The sequence below is a fragment of the Nansenia antarctica genome (assembly GCF_963989245.1).
Source record: "Nansenia antarctica genome assembly, chromosome: 13".
In the NCBI taxonomy this organism is placed as follows: Eukaryota; Metazoa; Chordata; class Actinopteri; order Argentiniformes; family Microstomatidae; genus Nansenia; species Nansenia antarctica.
This window is the reverse complement of record NC_137683.1, coordinates 27,451,411-27,466,410: the sequence shown is the minus strand read 5'-3', so window position 1 is coordinate 27,466,410 and position 15,000 is coordinate 27,451,411. Positions and strand designations below refer to the sequence as shown.

General features: G+C 44.3%; 3 protein-coding genes across 3 annotated transcripts in view; 1 reads left to right on the top strand and 2 right to left on the bottom strand.

Moving 5' to 3' along the window:
- Positions 1 to 5,976, bottom strand: part of fam49bb (family with sequence similarity 49 member Bb) — a 44,840-nt gene extending 38,864 nt beyond the window's left edge. Inside the window, 1 exon segment of the mRNA XM_080544348.1 lies at positions 5,936 to 5,976. The gene's annotated coding sequence lies outside the window, so the exon portion shown is untranslated.
- Positions 5,977 to 7,365: 1,389 nt separating this feature from the next.
- On the top strand, positions 7,366 to 10,445 carry eef1a1l3 (eukaryotic translation elongation factor 1 alpha 1, like 3; the record flags this gene model as incomplete). Its single annotated transcript, XM_080544162.1, has 7 exons — positions 7,366 to 7,509; positions 7,603 to 7,782; positions 8,162 to 8,458; positions 8,546 to 8,696; positions 9,233 to 9,489; positions 9,869 to 10,103; positions 10,324 to 10,445. 7 exons carry the CDS (start codon positions 7,366 to 7,368, stop codon positions 10,443 to 10,445), a joined length of 1,386 nt encoding a protein of 461 aa, XP_080400288.1.
- A 1,336-nt stretch (positions 10,446 to 11,781) lies between these two features.
- The window catches only part of asap1b (ArfGAP with SH3 domain, ankyrin repeat and PH domain 1b), a gene marked incomplete at its 5' end in the record, with an annotated part of 68,384 nt that continues 65,165 nt past the window's right edge, over positions 11,782 to 15,000 (bottom strand). The window contains 3 exon segments of the mRNA XM_080544159.1: positions 11,782 to 12,877; positions 13,992 to 14,111; positions 14,939 to 15,000. The exon segment at positions 14,939 to 15,000 is cut by the window's right edge and continues 459 nt beyond it. Of these exon segments, the coding sequence (XP_080400285.1) occupies positions 12,803 to 12,877; positions 13,992 to 14,111; positions 14,939 to 15,000 (257 nt within the window). The 3' untranslated portion in view covers positions 11,782 to 12,802.

The following is a 15,000-nucleotide window of genomic DNA, read 5'->3' as shown; positions in this document are numbered from 1 at the left end:
AGGGAAAGAAAAGAATACACAATTGATCACAAACAAAACATTGATCTAACTGATGGCTGAGAATATGGGGAAGTGATTAACGCAGTGAAACGAGCTGAGCTCACACGGGTTTGAGAAGAAAGGGTACAGACGTGAGATTAGCGCTCCTAATCGGTTGAAGGTGAAATTCAACCTCGATTTCAGTTACCGAGAGTCAAATTGTACCGTTCAGTAACACAACCCGAAAGTGTGTCAACCAAATCAACTGTCCGATCCAACACTATGAAGTTATAATCCAACAATGCAACATTCGTGAGCTTAGAATGATCAGGTTCTATCTCCGTTTAGAATGATAAGGTTCTATCTCCGTTTAGAATGAGAAGGTTCTATCTCCATTTAGAATGAGAAGGTTCTATCTCCGTTTAGGGCAGTTCAGAGATATTGAGCGTCAAAGTTTTTACATTCCATTATGTTTTGTGAGATGGAACCTTTGTATTTGATTAATTACTAACTCAAAAATGTCAACATTTAAAAAAATAACACCACACAGGCATTAATAAACACCTAATGGATCAGATTGTGTAAAAAAAACCTCAATTTTGACAAAAATTGAGATAGAACCTTATAATTCTAACATCACGATGTGTCGCGCTATTAAAAGTACACTACAATTTCGCATAAAACTTCTGGATGTAATGAATGATATGAGCACGGGATTTCGAAGCACATGTACCCCAGACAAACTCAAGCCACCTCCCTCCAGGCAGCCAAGCCAAGCCAATCTCTCTCTCCCCCCCTTGGAAAGAAACTGATAGAAAAAGTAACGAGCGATGAGCGACAATTAAAAAGCTTGTCAATACTTACAACTGTGTGATAGAAGAGGATGAAAGCCAAGCGAGTAGAGAGTAGGATCCGTAGATCACATAGCGAGGACAGTTATTCCCGGGTATGAATGTGCTTGTCCCGCTAGTGAAGCCTTAGATCACAGGAGCAGGGCGTGTTCCAGGGAGTGGGACGGATGGCTTTACTCTGACTGCGAATGAATCCCCAAGCTGACGTCAAAGAAGTCAATGTAGCTTCAATGTTGCTAGAGAGCCGTTACAATGCAGAGAGTCAGAGTGAACGATATGCATTAACCCTTTAATTATATATTCATATTCAGGGCTGCCAAGTTTCACCAAAAGTTTGGAGAGAGATTTTTTGGCGGTGGAGCGATCCAAAACTGCGCCCCGGGCCGATGTAAAAGTTGGATGGGGGGCGCATTATAAATAAAATTAACAATTAACAATTAAAACTGTGCACGTTTTGGCGGCAGCGGCCCCTCTCTCCCATCCAATTATTTGTGCTAGTTTCCTGCAATTTTACATGTTGTTCATAATAAACCAGCACAAGAAATTAAAATAATTAAAATTCTATAAAACAAGACAAAAATTCAGACAATATATCATATTTATGTAAGTCTTAATAAACAAATACAGTAGCCTACAGAGTCTAAAAGAAAATTGGGCCCCATCAACAGGACTCAGCCCCTTGGTCAGCAGCAGAAAGACCCGTGGTCATCATCTTATATACAGTGCATTGTTCATAGATGGCTATCATATGAAAAAATACTATTGTGCAATATGACAACCCTAGTTGACTATCTGTGCAGTATAGTACAGTGGATTGTGTACATAGCCTTTATTTATGTAAACCAGCTCCTTACCTTCTTGTGATTTTTTCTTTTTCTAAAAGTTTTTTTTTCTTTCTTTCCTAACACCAGGGGAGCCACCCCTCCTAAATGTCGTTGTTTGGTACCTGTACTGTAGCAATGACAATAAAGTCCATTCATTCATTCATTCATTTCATCATGTTATACAGTACATACCAGGGGTTTTCCTGGGTCAGAATGAGGCCTTGGTGGTTGATCTTGTGCGCGCGTAGCGCGTCCATTTTTTTGGGGAGGGACCCCCAATTGTTGTATTGTAAATTGCAATTACTATTTATTATTACTATTGTAGGAGCCAGATATGGTCCTGTGATACGTGTTGTAATTCACTGTGTGGGCATGGGGTGGCGCTGTCACAATACCTGAGGCAGGTATATCAGGTAGCACATTTGTTGTTGTTGTCGTCAGGTGTTGACCCCGGAAGGGCAAATAGGTTTGACCGCAAGGGCGCTAAGTTTGTTATTGTTATTGTTTGTACCAGTGATTAAGCCATTGATGGCACATAGTAACACAATAAATGTTTATTATGCAGCAAACCAACGACTACGGATCTTATATAACCAACAGCAACACATCAAACTAGGACGCACGGCGCATCAACCGGACAATCCGTCGGGTTAGCATCTCAGTAGCAAGTAGTAGACTATGCTCCTTTAACAATTATTATTAATGTACCTGGTTATGTTACAGTAGAGAAACAAATGCATTTATAATGACTTACGCCAAATTGGTGCAACCCAGTCCAGTAGACCAGATACGATGTTGTAATGTATGCACATATTTTGCTACCACGGTTGCCAGACGGAATTGACAATGTCCAGCCCAACCGGTCTAAAAACTGCCGAATCCACCCGTCCAGTGTGACCAAAAGTAGCCCAATCTGGCAACACTGCTTGCTACGTTCTTGCAGCTCGCGTGAACACAGGTTCTTCCATCAGCGCTCGCCTGCCGCTTCGACTGCAGACTCAAGTTAACGCGCGTGCAGAAAGATGCCACGAAACTCATGTCCGGTAAAACAAATTGTTATTTCTCGCCGTGAGAAATAGAGATGCGGCGTGAGAGCGTGAGAACTGGTTGAAATGCGTGTGTCTCACGGTGATTGCGTGAGACTTGGCAGCCCTGTTCATATTTCATATTTTCATATTCCAGAATATGGAGTTCCGTTATAAAACATGTTTGTGGTGTGTTCATGTTAGATCAGAGAGCCAAACATTAGGCTATATGTCAGTTTTGAAGAGAAGAGCTAGGGATTTTAACAGTTAGTGTAAATATGCACATAATCTAGGGCTGTAAAAACCAGACTCTTATCAGTTATACCTTGTTACTAAAGATTCAAAGTTGATCGGATTAGGCCTGTTATCTAACTACAGCAGTGAGATAGCCCTAAGTAAAGTAATTCGCTGGAAAATCCGAGATCAAAAGCAAAAGAATAAATAAGATTTTAGATGAACTCATTCTGAAAACAAAAAAGCGAAAAGATCAGCTGAAAATGTTAATTCAGTCAAAGAACTGACAGATGAAACAGAAAAAAAGCCAATTGCAGTTAGATGAGTCACCCTCCTGCCATCCAGGATGAGTAGATTGCAATTCATGTGAGAAGATTTACTGGGTCAACTGCACTGAGCCTTGCCTCTCCACGGAGGCTTTGATAGTTGTTTCACACAGGATACACAAACCCAGGCCGCACTCTGGTTCTTCTGACTGAACCGTGCGCCCTGCCTAGCCTACTGGTCTTATCTGGCGAGCTGACCCATTAAACTACAGTTCAGAGAGTGATTTATTCCAACTCACAAGGACACATCATCTCTAGGATTGGGGGCTTTGCTTGCTTGCTTGCGTGCTTGCTGCGACAGCCATTAAGCAGCCTAACTGTAGCAACTGTGCTATTTTGAACAGAGTGATTTTTATCTATATAAAGAGCATTCAACCGAGGGGGGAAGAAGTATCTTTAGCATCATAAGACGGAGTGTAATCTGTTTCTCAGACGCACCGCGCCGCACAGAACAGAACTGATGAAATAATGCTAGTCTGAGTCTCCCCCCCCGAAACAAATCTCCTTATCTCCCCCCCAGCCAGATTTATGTTGGAACTGGATTTAGAGTTTTTTGATGTGACACAAAACAAAAGGAAGTCTGTCTACTTCTCTTAAACGGTTTTGCTTCCTCCTCTCTTAGCCCTGCTGTGTGATAACAAGACAGAATATAAACTACTCTTATGTACTAGCCTACCTATGCAGTTCCTCACCATGTTGTCCATTGGCCAACATTTCAAACCTTCCTTCCTCTTTCTCCCAGAAGCTTCACCAGTCACTCGATCAGCTTAAAAACAATGACTAATGTACTAATTGGGCAGCAGTACAACTTCTTGTGAGTCATAAACACTTTGTAACCTGAGACGCTGAGACCAGGAGATCGGTGCTGTTTCTCTCTGGCTTGAAGCAACAGAAGACCCTTAGCACATGCAGGAGTCACACAACAAAGGCCAGGCAGCATGCCTTTATTTACAGCATCTGTTCCTGCGGGGGACCTGCAGCTGTGTGTTTGCCCCATACAAGCGCCATGCTGGCAGAGCCTGTTGACTCTCTGATGACTCAGTGGAAGTAAAGGTCATAATGATGGGCCGCAATGTGTGAGTGTGTGTCTGTCTGTCTGTCTCTCTCTGTCTGTGTGTGTGTGCGTGTGTGTGTGTCTCTCTCTCTCTCTCTCTCTCTCTCTCTCTCTCTCTCTCTCTCTCTCTCTCTGTGTCTGTCTCTCTCTGTGTGTCTGTCTGTCTGTGTCTGTGTGTTTCTCTGGGTCTGTCTATCTCTCTGTCTGTGTCTGTGTGTGCGTGTCTCTGTCTGTCTGTGTCTCTCTGTGTGTCTCTCTGTCTCCCTCTGTGTGTGTGTGTGTGTGTGTGTGTGTGTGTGCGTCTCTCTCTCTCTCTCTGTCTGTCTGTGTGTGTGTGTGTGTGTGTGTGTGTGTGTGTGTGTAGGGGGGTTTCTCTCTCTCTCTCTCTCTCTCTCTGTGTCTGTGTCTGTGTCTCTGAGTGTGTGTGTGTGTGTGTGTGTGTGTGTCTGTGTGTGTGTCTCTCTCTCTCTCTCTGTCTGTCTGTCTGTGTGTGTATGGGTGTGTGTGTGTATGTGTGTGTGTGTGTGTGTGTGTGTGTGTGCGCACGTCTCTCTCTCCCTCCTCAGAGGTCTGTGCTATTTTATGGGTCACAGAGCACCACCCCCACTGTGATATCTGAGTAAATGGGTTAGTTGTGGTGACATCTCACCCATTTAGATCTACAGAGGCCGGCCCGCTCCTCAGCATATTATATTCAGAATCTGCTACACATTAGCCATGTTCTCGTCCCGATTTGGTCTACGGCACATGAGAACTGAGAGGCCCTCGATTTGGCACTCGACATCACACGAACAGACTACAGCAGCCAGTCACAGCAGACATCACCAGCACTACATTAACACCAGCTTCCTGAACTGAACCATTGTCAGTTCCACGTTCAGGACAACCAGACAATGCAGAGAGGAAGAGGGGGTCAAAGCAAAGTAGTTCATATCCAACAGACACACAGAGCCTGGAATGAATGAATGAATGAATGAATGAATGAATGGGCTTATGATGATCGTCAGTTAAGAAGTCAAGACATTTTGAAGAGAATACACATTTATGTAACAATGCACAAGCGCTATTATTATATGCCGTTTCATCCTTGAGGTCTCGTCATTCATAATCTTGCTCATCTTGTATGGATCACCACCCCCCCCCCCCCCCCCCCCATGGGTCATAATCTATCCCAGCCATAGGCTATTTTGTAACAATTTAGGGGACGATCAGATCTGTTACAAAACTGTTGAGATTGTCATAAAAAGCGACAGAATCTGAACACATACGCGTTGATATCAATGCAAAAAGGTGATTTAAGGAATGAATAGTTGATGGTTAAACTTTTGAAACAGCAGTAAAAATAGGATGTCATAGCCTAATTCTGCTGCTTTGGAATAAGGAAGTTATCAAACCAGTCAAACGGAGCCTATACACACTAACTAAGCGATCTGCCACATAGCATTATTATAAACCAATGGTTCAATGAACCAAAACCACAAACGCAAAACGATTTTTACACTCAAGAGTAACAGACTTCCCAAATGCATGATGCGCTCAGTCTGTCCTTATAATAATATGATTGCCTTTTTTTTAAACCAATTTAAAAAAGACCATAATAACAAACGGATAGGTTGTGGAGATGTTTAAGTTGTTTTTTTACCTTGATGCTCAAAGTGCAAGAAAAAGGAGGTGGAGGTCCAGAACAGGTCCAGAACCACGCTTACAGCCTCGAAGAATAAAAGCGCTTTGCTCCTCTCAGCTCTCTCTCTCTCTCTCTCTGCTGTTTCCGGGTTAGACGTCGGACGTCATCCATGCTCTGACATAATGATACGGCTGCGTTCGTAAAGTCGCTCTTGGAAATCTGAGCAGCACTCATGTAAACCATGGAACGCCTCTTGTCCAATCAAATTACCTGGTTCCTTTATGACGTGGTGCGCAGTGTGCGTTCCGACGCTATCAGAGCGAGTTTAGGAACGGACCCCCGCGGGTTTTAACACCGCTCCCCCCAGCGAGAGGTTATTGCAACTATAAAAGGAAAACTGAGTATTATCCGATGGTGGTTAATGCATGAATAAAAGGTTGATGTCATTAGGATTAGAGGGATTAGAGACTGTAACCATTTTGCCGTTGCCAGATTATCCAAATGACAGTCGTTGCTTTAGTAACATTAATCTTGCAATGTCTCAGTGAGTGAGGGGGTCACTTCGTGTTACATTTCAGTTGACTTTATTTATTCCAAAAGTTTCGCCACCACTGCTATGCACCAACAAGCAAATACACATTAAATGAATGAAAATCAATTATAAACGCTAGACCATTATTATCATTTTCATGTCATGTTTGAAATTGACACAAGTAAACTGAAGGCATGGCAAGGCAAGGCAAGTTTATTTGTATAGCACATTTCATACAACAGGGGCAATTCAAAGTGCTTTACATGCATTATTTAAAAATACAGCAAGAGGAGCATAAGTAAATAAAAATTACAATGAATAAAAGCAAATATAAGAAGTAAATAGATAAAACATTTAAAAAGACAATAGTTAATGGAAAAAAGACATTGATGGAAGTGTTTGTGTTTAATCATAACTGGTGCAAAACATGAAGGTTTTTAGCTTAGATTTAAATATTTTAAGGGTTTGGGCCTGTTTGATTTGAGCACACCTGAAGGCATGTGTTCAGCCTCCATAATATTATGTAGAATCTAACAGTTGCTACAGTTGACCACACACCAGTCCGTTAAAGATTCACCCCTCTGTTGCCCCCTTCCTTCCTTCCTTCCTTCCTCCCTCCCCTTGGTTGAATGACCAATCCAACATGATTGTGACATGGAAGACAGATGGCCAGTCTGCTACTGTGGGGCAGTGTAGGTGAACACACCTGATTGCAATGAAACAATCATGCATCTCCTGCAGATCATGACTATAAATGCTCACACAATATCCCAGTTCTTTCCCGACGGTGAGAAACGCGACAGCAGTCTGTCAGAGAGGAAACGGAGAAGTTGTTCTAATTCGAGTGTGATAACCAAACAGAGAGATCTTTGGGGGGTAACGTTTGTGTCAACAGACTATCATTATCCTGTTAAAAATGGGAAAGGAGAGGACGCACGTTAACGTGGTCATTATAGGCCACGTGGACAGTGGGAAGTCCACCACCACGGGCCACCTGGTCTACAAATGCGGTGGCGTGGACCCGAGAACCATCGAGAAGTTTGAGAAGGCTGCGGCCCAGGTGAGTAACGGGTTGGCCTAATTGGACATTAATTGAATGGCTCTTTATTGGCTTTATTGGTTATTTATGGCTTTATTTCTTTTTTGTTTACAGATGGGCAAGGGCTCTTTCAAATACGCCTGGGTCTTGGACAAACTGAAAGCCGAGAGGGAGCGAGGGATCACGATTGACATCTCCTTGTTGAAATTCAACACTAACAAATACGTCATCACGATAATCGACGCCCCGGGCCACCGGGACTTCATCAAGAACATGATCACGGGGACATCACAGGTGAGTTGCGTGCAGTGCCAACAGTAGTGGTCTAGAACATTTCAAACCTGCAAACTGCGACACTTTAAATTAATGTGCAATAACACTATGTGCAATATGACAACCCTCGTGTACATAAGGTTCAGAGATAGGAAATGTTAGGATATTTATAGCATAGAGTACAGCACAGTGTTTTATGTGTATAGTATATATAGCCTTTATTTATGTAAACCAGCTCTTTCCCTTGTTTTAGTATTTTTTTTCCTAGCACCAGGGGAGCCCCCCCTCCCAAATTCCGTTGTATGGTACCTGTACTGTATTAATGACAAAGACCATTCATTCATAGTGGTCACCCACCACCGCGCTTGTTGTGACATTCTGACCATCTTCTGATGTCTAGGCTGATGTTGCTGTCCTGGTGGTCTCCGCTGCGAAAGGCGAGTTCGAGGCCGGTATCTCACGGAACGGCCAGACCAGGGAACATGCCCTCCTCGCCTACACCCTCGGTGTGAAGCAGATGATTGTCTGCGTCAACAAGATGGACCTGACGGAGCCTCCGTACTGCCAGAAGCGCTTCGACGAGGTGGTGAAATGCGTTGGCGTGTTCACAAAAAAAATCGGTTACGACCCTACATCTGTCCCCTTCGTGCCCGTCTCTGGTTGGACCGGAGAGAACATGCTTATCCCTTCTCAAAAAGTGAGCTTGTTTTTTTTGATAACATACTTTTTGGGGGGCACATTTTTGGTTGCCGTTCACCTGACCATCTTCTCCTGTGTTGTGTAGATGTCCTGGTTTAAAGGATGGAAAGTCAGGAGGAAGGATGGGAATGCTAGTGGAACAACCCTGCTGGAGGTGCTGGACTCCATTCATCCCCCAATGCGCACAGCCAACAAGCCCTTGCGTCTGCCCCTGCAGGATGTGTATAAGATTGGAGGTGAGTCGTGGCCCATGATGGGTCTATTGCAGTGGTTCCCAAACCTCTCCTCTGGGACCACCAGCCGTTCCACATATTTGATCTGTTCCACCACCAGCACACCTGATTTAACTAAAGTGCAAAGCAATTATGGTTTGTACTTGATTAGTTGAATCAGGTGTGCTGGTGGTGGAACAGATCAAATATGTGGAACGGCTGGTGGTCCCCGAGGAGAGGTTTGAGAACCATTGGTCTATTCCAATGTCATTGAAAGAAATGGAAGCCGCCACACTCAGGTTCCAGATGCAAAGTGTTGTGTGGACTTGACAAAGGCTACGGCTGAAACCGTTGACCTAATCAACCACACTTTTTGCATCTGGAACCTGAGTGTGCAGCTTCTATTTCCTTCATTTGGAATTTGCTCCGTTGCCAGCACCTCGCCTAGATTTCCTGCGATGTTCTCCTTTTCAATTTACTCTTCCAATGACATGTAATTCTTCCCTCACTGAATGCCACTGAACACCTCTGGTGCTTTCCCATGTCTCTCTGCCCCTCAGGCGTGGGCACTGTTCCAGTGGGGAAGATCGAGACCGGCATCCTGAAGCCTGGTATGGTGCTGACGTTCTCCCCTGCCAAGCTGACGGCGGAGGTGAAGTCCATCGAGATGCACCACCAGGGGCTGCAGATGGCTCTGCCCGGCCACAACGTGGGCTTCAACATCAAGAACGTGGCGGTGAAGAACCTGAGACGTGGAGACGTGGCTGGCAACGCCCAGCACGACCCTCCCTTGGACACCACCAGCTTTGTGGCGCAGGTATGTACGCAGGGGGCCTTCTGTTTAAGCATGGCTCGTCCTAGAAATGAATCTAGTCCAGTGGTTCTCAAACCTCTCCTCGGTGACCCCCCCAGCCGCTCCACATGTTTGAGCTGTTCTTCCACCACCAGCACACCTGATTCTACTAATCAAGTACAAAGCAATTATGATTTGTATTTGATTAGTTGAATCAGGTGTGCTGGTGGTGGAACAGATCAAACATGTGGAGTGGCTGGGTGTCCCCGAGGAGAGGTTTGAGAACCACTGATCTAGTCGAACCAGTTAATCTTTCCTGGTCTTGGGGCGTTTAGGAAGTATAACTAATGTCGTGCCACTGTGGCTATTTTGGTCCTCACTGAATCCCATTTTTGCGGTGCAGGTCATCATTCTGAACCACCCCGGTAAGATCAAGGCCGGCTACTCTCCGGTGCTGGACTGCCACACCACCCACGTGACCTGCCGCTTCGACGAGCTGAGGGAGAAGATCGACAGACGCACGGGTAAGAAGCTGGAGGATTGGCCGGCGCTCCTGATGTCTGGAGACGCGGCCACCATCAAGCTGGTCCCCAACAGACCCCTCTGTGTGGAGAGCTTCTTCACTTTCCCGCCCTTGGGTAAAGAACACTTAATCTCTCTCCATGTCCAGACTCTATTTTTAGCTGAACTCTTACCACCTCCTCAACAAATGGCTCCGGCTTTTTTTCGTCCTACTACTGGCAAATGAGTTCTCTTGAATCATCCCAAGTGCTTATTTTATGTGTACAAGTTGTACTCATCCAAACCGTGGATTCTTATCAGTGAAGTAATTGTTTCTCGTGTTTTCCCGCTCTTCAGGTCGTTTTGCGGCGAGGGACTTGAAGCAGACGGTTGCTGTCGGAGTCATTAAGTCGGTGGATAAGGACCAAGGATCAAAGAAGCTTGCACAGAAACTTAAAACAGAAACAGTCTTAAAATGAATTTATTTTTAGCTGGTATGAGAAGAGCTTAAGGGTCAAGCGTTAAGTTGTACTGTTTGTATAATTTTAAGTATTGCAACAAAGCACTTTTGTTTTCGTGTTTTTTGAGAATAAGCTGGATTTTAGCTTGAGGCGTCCTGAATGACTTGTTTAATTGGCTGGCCCTTTTTTGAGTTTTAGATTGACGTGACGTCTGTGCAAAGAACTGTTGAAATGAGAACTGTGAAAAGAGCTTCTGACTGAAATAAAAGGTCCTTTTGAAATTTCCCTTTTCTTCCAATTTGTCATCAATTTGTGGGAAATTTGAAATTACTGCATTGAACATTTGCTGTTTCTACTGAATCATTCTCACACTGGTAGTGTCTCATTAAGCTTAAAGCCGTGGTTCTAAAACCTCTCTCCGGGGACTCCCAGCTGCTCCACATATTTGATATGTTCCACCACCACCACACTGATTCAACTTATCAAGTACAAATCATAATTGCTTTGTACTTTAGTTGAATCAGTGTGCTGGTGGTGGAACAGATCAAATATGTGGAGAGGCTGGGGGTCCCTGAGGAGAGGTTTGAGAACCCCTGGCAAGGTCATCAGGTATGTACTAGCTAATGACGGATTCTTGTTGGCTGAGTTCTAATTTAAAATAGAGGCACGAGGATTTATTTAAAAATATATATATACATTCCTTCCATTTGACAAATGAAATCAAATAACCCAGGTCAATTACAACAAAACACTTTTATTATACAATGGAATGATTGGGGTGATGTTTCTTTACATGGAGTGTAAACCAGTGGAACTGCAGTCAACAGAGTGGTGAACGACATGAACACACCAGTCCCAGATCTCTCCATCTTGAAATAACACAAGCAACAAGTGCACACTGCTGTTAGACAGGGAAACCTCGACCGCCTCTTTCTTCATTAAAGTCCCCTGAAACTGGTTACATAGTTTTCCTTCATGTTTACAAAGTAGTTACCAGGCCTGTCTTTTGTGACAAATTTCCAATCACATTTCACAATGAGATCTTACGTTGAGTGGCATGAACCCTTTATGTGAAACAAGATACTAATTGGAGAGCTGTGAACATTTTGTACTTTGTCAATTTAGCTAATCCCACTAGGCCATCTCAGAATGGTTCTACTACTTATTGCTTTAGATTCGAGCTCCCGACAAGTGAACGGTAGTGGCTATCGGAGCGCAGCAGGCCAACCTGTTAACCCCTGCTAGAAAGTGGCTCTTAAACCCCTGAGTTTGAGTGGCTTTTATAACAGCACTCTGCTCAATTCCAGTCATTGTTTACACCATGCACAGAGAGAGTCTAAGAACAAGTGTAGAGAGATGCCCTGTTCACACACAGGAGCGCCCAGCGGGAGAGAACAGTATCAATAGGGGGCGGGGGGGGGGGGGTCGACTACTGGGTGACCTGTGAGGTGTACACACAGGGTCTCTGATATCTCTGATATTCCACCGTACAGCAGCAGCGGGTGTGTCGATACTGTAAAACAATCATAACACATGTACACACACAAAAGCGAGCAAGAACAAGGAATACATTTAATGAATACATAGTTCATCCTCGGATGAGTTATCATGGTGGGGTTGAGAGGGAGAGAGAGAGAGGGAGAGACATCAGAATGTCGTTTTGATGAGATTGTGCCTTTTCTGTCTAGTAGGGGTGTATAGGGGGGAGAGGGGAGGGTGGGGTAGGGGCTTCTGACGTCTTTCACATTCTCATATTTGGCCTTTTTCCAGAAATACAAGCTGACGACATCAGCTGACGATGACCGATAGTGAAATTAATTAATACAGATACGATTTTTTTCAACACTTACTACCCTGATACTATCTGGCAGGCAGAGAACATGTATGCTTTTTGTTACATGTTTTGTACAATTAAAACATGTATATACAGTACACACCCACTCATACGCACACACACACACACCCACACACACACACGCACACACACACAAATATATATACATACATATATACACAGTAACAGCATAAACAGAGACTTTAGGTAAGTGCTAGGTTTGGATGGGTGGCTAGCGGCCTTGTTAACCAGAGTGGCGGGCCATGCTCTAAGGGTTTTATATAATACTGGTAAGAGGAAGAAGGATACACTCATTTCTATGTACAAACTTGGGGATGTGCTCAACATCCCTGGGCTAGAAGAGCCTACTTGGGTTTCGTTTCTTCATTTTGTGTTTTTCTCTTTTCTTTTCTTTTTTTGTTTGTTTGTTTGTTTGAACGCTTTTGTTTCACGTCAGGTTGTTGTTACGTTAGCTATTTACAAGGCGTCTAGCGCGGGGGAGTGGGGGGCGGGGTTTTTAGTGCAAGCCTGTCTGTGGCTGTCAGTCACTCAGGATGTGGACAAAGGACATGGGGAACACCCCTTTCCTCTCCGGGTGCCCTTCGATGTGCCCCATCTGGAAGGAAACACAGAGAGAGAGAGAGAGAGAGAGAGAGAGAGAGAGAGAGAGAGATAGAGAGAGAGAGAGAGAGAGAGGGAGAGAGAAGGAGAGAGAGAGAGAGAGAGGGAGAGAGAGAGAGGGAGGGAGAGAGAGAAAGAGAGAGAGATAGAGTGAGAGGGAGGGAGAGAGAGGGGAGTGAGAGGGGGGGAGAGAGAGGGGAGAGAGAGACAGAGAGAGAGAGAGGGAGAGAGAGAGAGAGAGACAGAAGAGAGAGAGAGAGAGAGAGGGAGAGAGAAAGAGAACAAGAGAGAGAGAGAGAGGAGAGAGAGAGAGAGAGAGAACAAGAGAGAGAGAACAGAGAGAGAGAGAGAGAGAGAGAGAGAGAGAGAGAGAGAGAGAGAGAGAGAGAGAGAGAGAGAGAGAGAGAGAGAGAGAGAGAGAGAGAGAGAGAGAGAGAGAGAGAGAGAGAGGGGATGGTTTAGTCCATAACTGTGGTTAACTCTGGCATGTCGGGGAGTGAAGCTAGGGGCCATGTTAGGATATCCTAATGAATCAATGTATCGTGCCATCATGCATTCTAACTGGTATGCTAGGGTGGCTGTATTGAACCAGTGGTGTAATACTGTACAGGGGGTTATACAACAGATAGATCCGGTCCATTGTCCCTATTGGTCAGTTTGCGTTCCAGCCGTGCCGATATCCATGATGACATACGATACACACGGCTAAATGGAACGTTGACACATCTTTTCATATTACTCCGCGTTTGTGTAATATTACCGTTATCGAAGTTACATTCTTACAGTTGCTTAGCAACCGATAAACAACTGTTCAGCGGATTAATACACTTACAATAAAACATAGTTCCATTAAAATACATGAATTAAAAGTTTGTCTTTTGTGAAATATCGATAGATAAATGTGGTAACCGTTGTATAAAAGCATTATGGAACGACAAGCCGTGGTATATCGTGGATATCGGCACAGCGAGGGGGTGTAACGGGACTCCGCTTCGCGTCGTGCCTAACCACCCCGCTAGCTGTGCCGATATCCACGATATACCACGGCTTCTCCTTCCATAACGCTTAAGTAAACCAGGGGGCCTGTTGTTGTTGTGGTCTGTACTCACCCACCACTCCTGGTCCTCCTCTCCTGTCACTATGATAACCTCTCCCTCCACAAACGTCAGCTCGTCATCGTTATCAGCCTGGCAGTCGTAGATGGTCTTCACCCGCCGAGATTTATTCTTCTGGACACCCACACACACATAAACACGCACACACGCGCACAAGCGCACACATTACAGAAATGTCAGGTCGAGATGTCATGTTGAGGGTTCAGTACGTGGGCTGGCTGTATAAACAAATTCATCGTAGTATCGTACTATATAAACCTTTCATTAATATTGTATAGTATTAGTAGGCTCTACTATGTATGTACAGTAATATAATAGTAATAACTTTGTATAGCGCTTTTCCTGCAAACGTTGCAGCTCAAAGTGCTCCAATCATTATATAATCATAATTTAATGATTTAGTCCATTTAAAGGCAATATTTAAAAGATGGGTTTTTAGTCTTCAATTGAACATGTTTCAATTTGCTGAGGTTGCATCCCTAATGTAAACTGGCAGTGCATTCCACAATTTGGGTGCATAAAATGAGAATGCAGCCTCACCAAATCTCCTCTTTTGTACATGTGGTACACAGAGAAAGCCACAGTCAGAAGACCTGAGAGCTCTATCGGGCTGATATGCTAGCAAAAGGTCTTTCAGATATTCTGGTGCTGTGCCAGTGAGAGCTTTATAAACAAGCAGAAGGATACTATGTATGTACCGGTACTATTATGTTCTTGTTTTTTTGGGGGTGGGGGGGTGGGGGTTTCCACATACAGTGGGGGAAATAAGTATTTGATCCCCTGCTGGTTTTGTAAGTTTTCCCACTTACAAAGATTTCATTGTCAGTGGGCAAACTTCCAACATCGGCAGGGGATCAAATACGTATTTCCCCCACATTATAAATGTGTGTGTGTGTGTGTGTGTGCGTGTGTGTGTGTGTGCAGTATATTCCATTCCTTACCGTGTTAATCTTCCGGGGTAGAGGCACCGGTGTCTCTGGACCGCTCGTTGGACTCCCGTTGG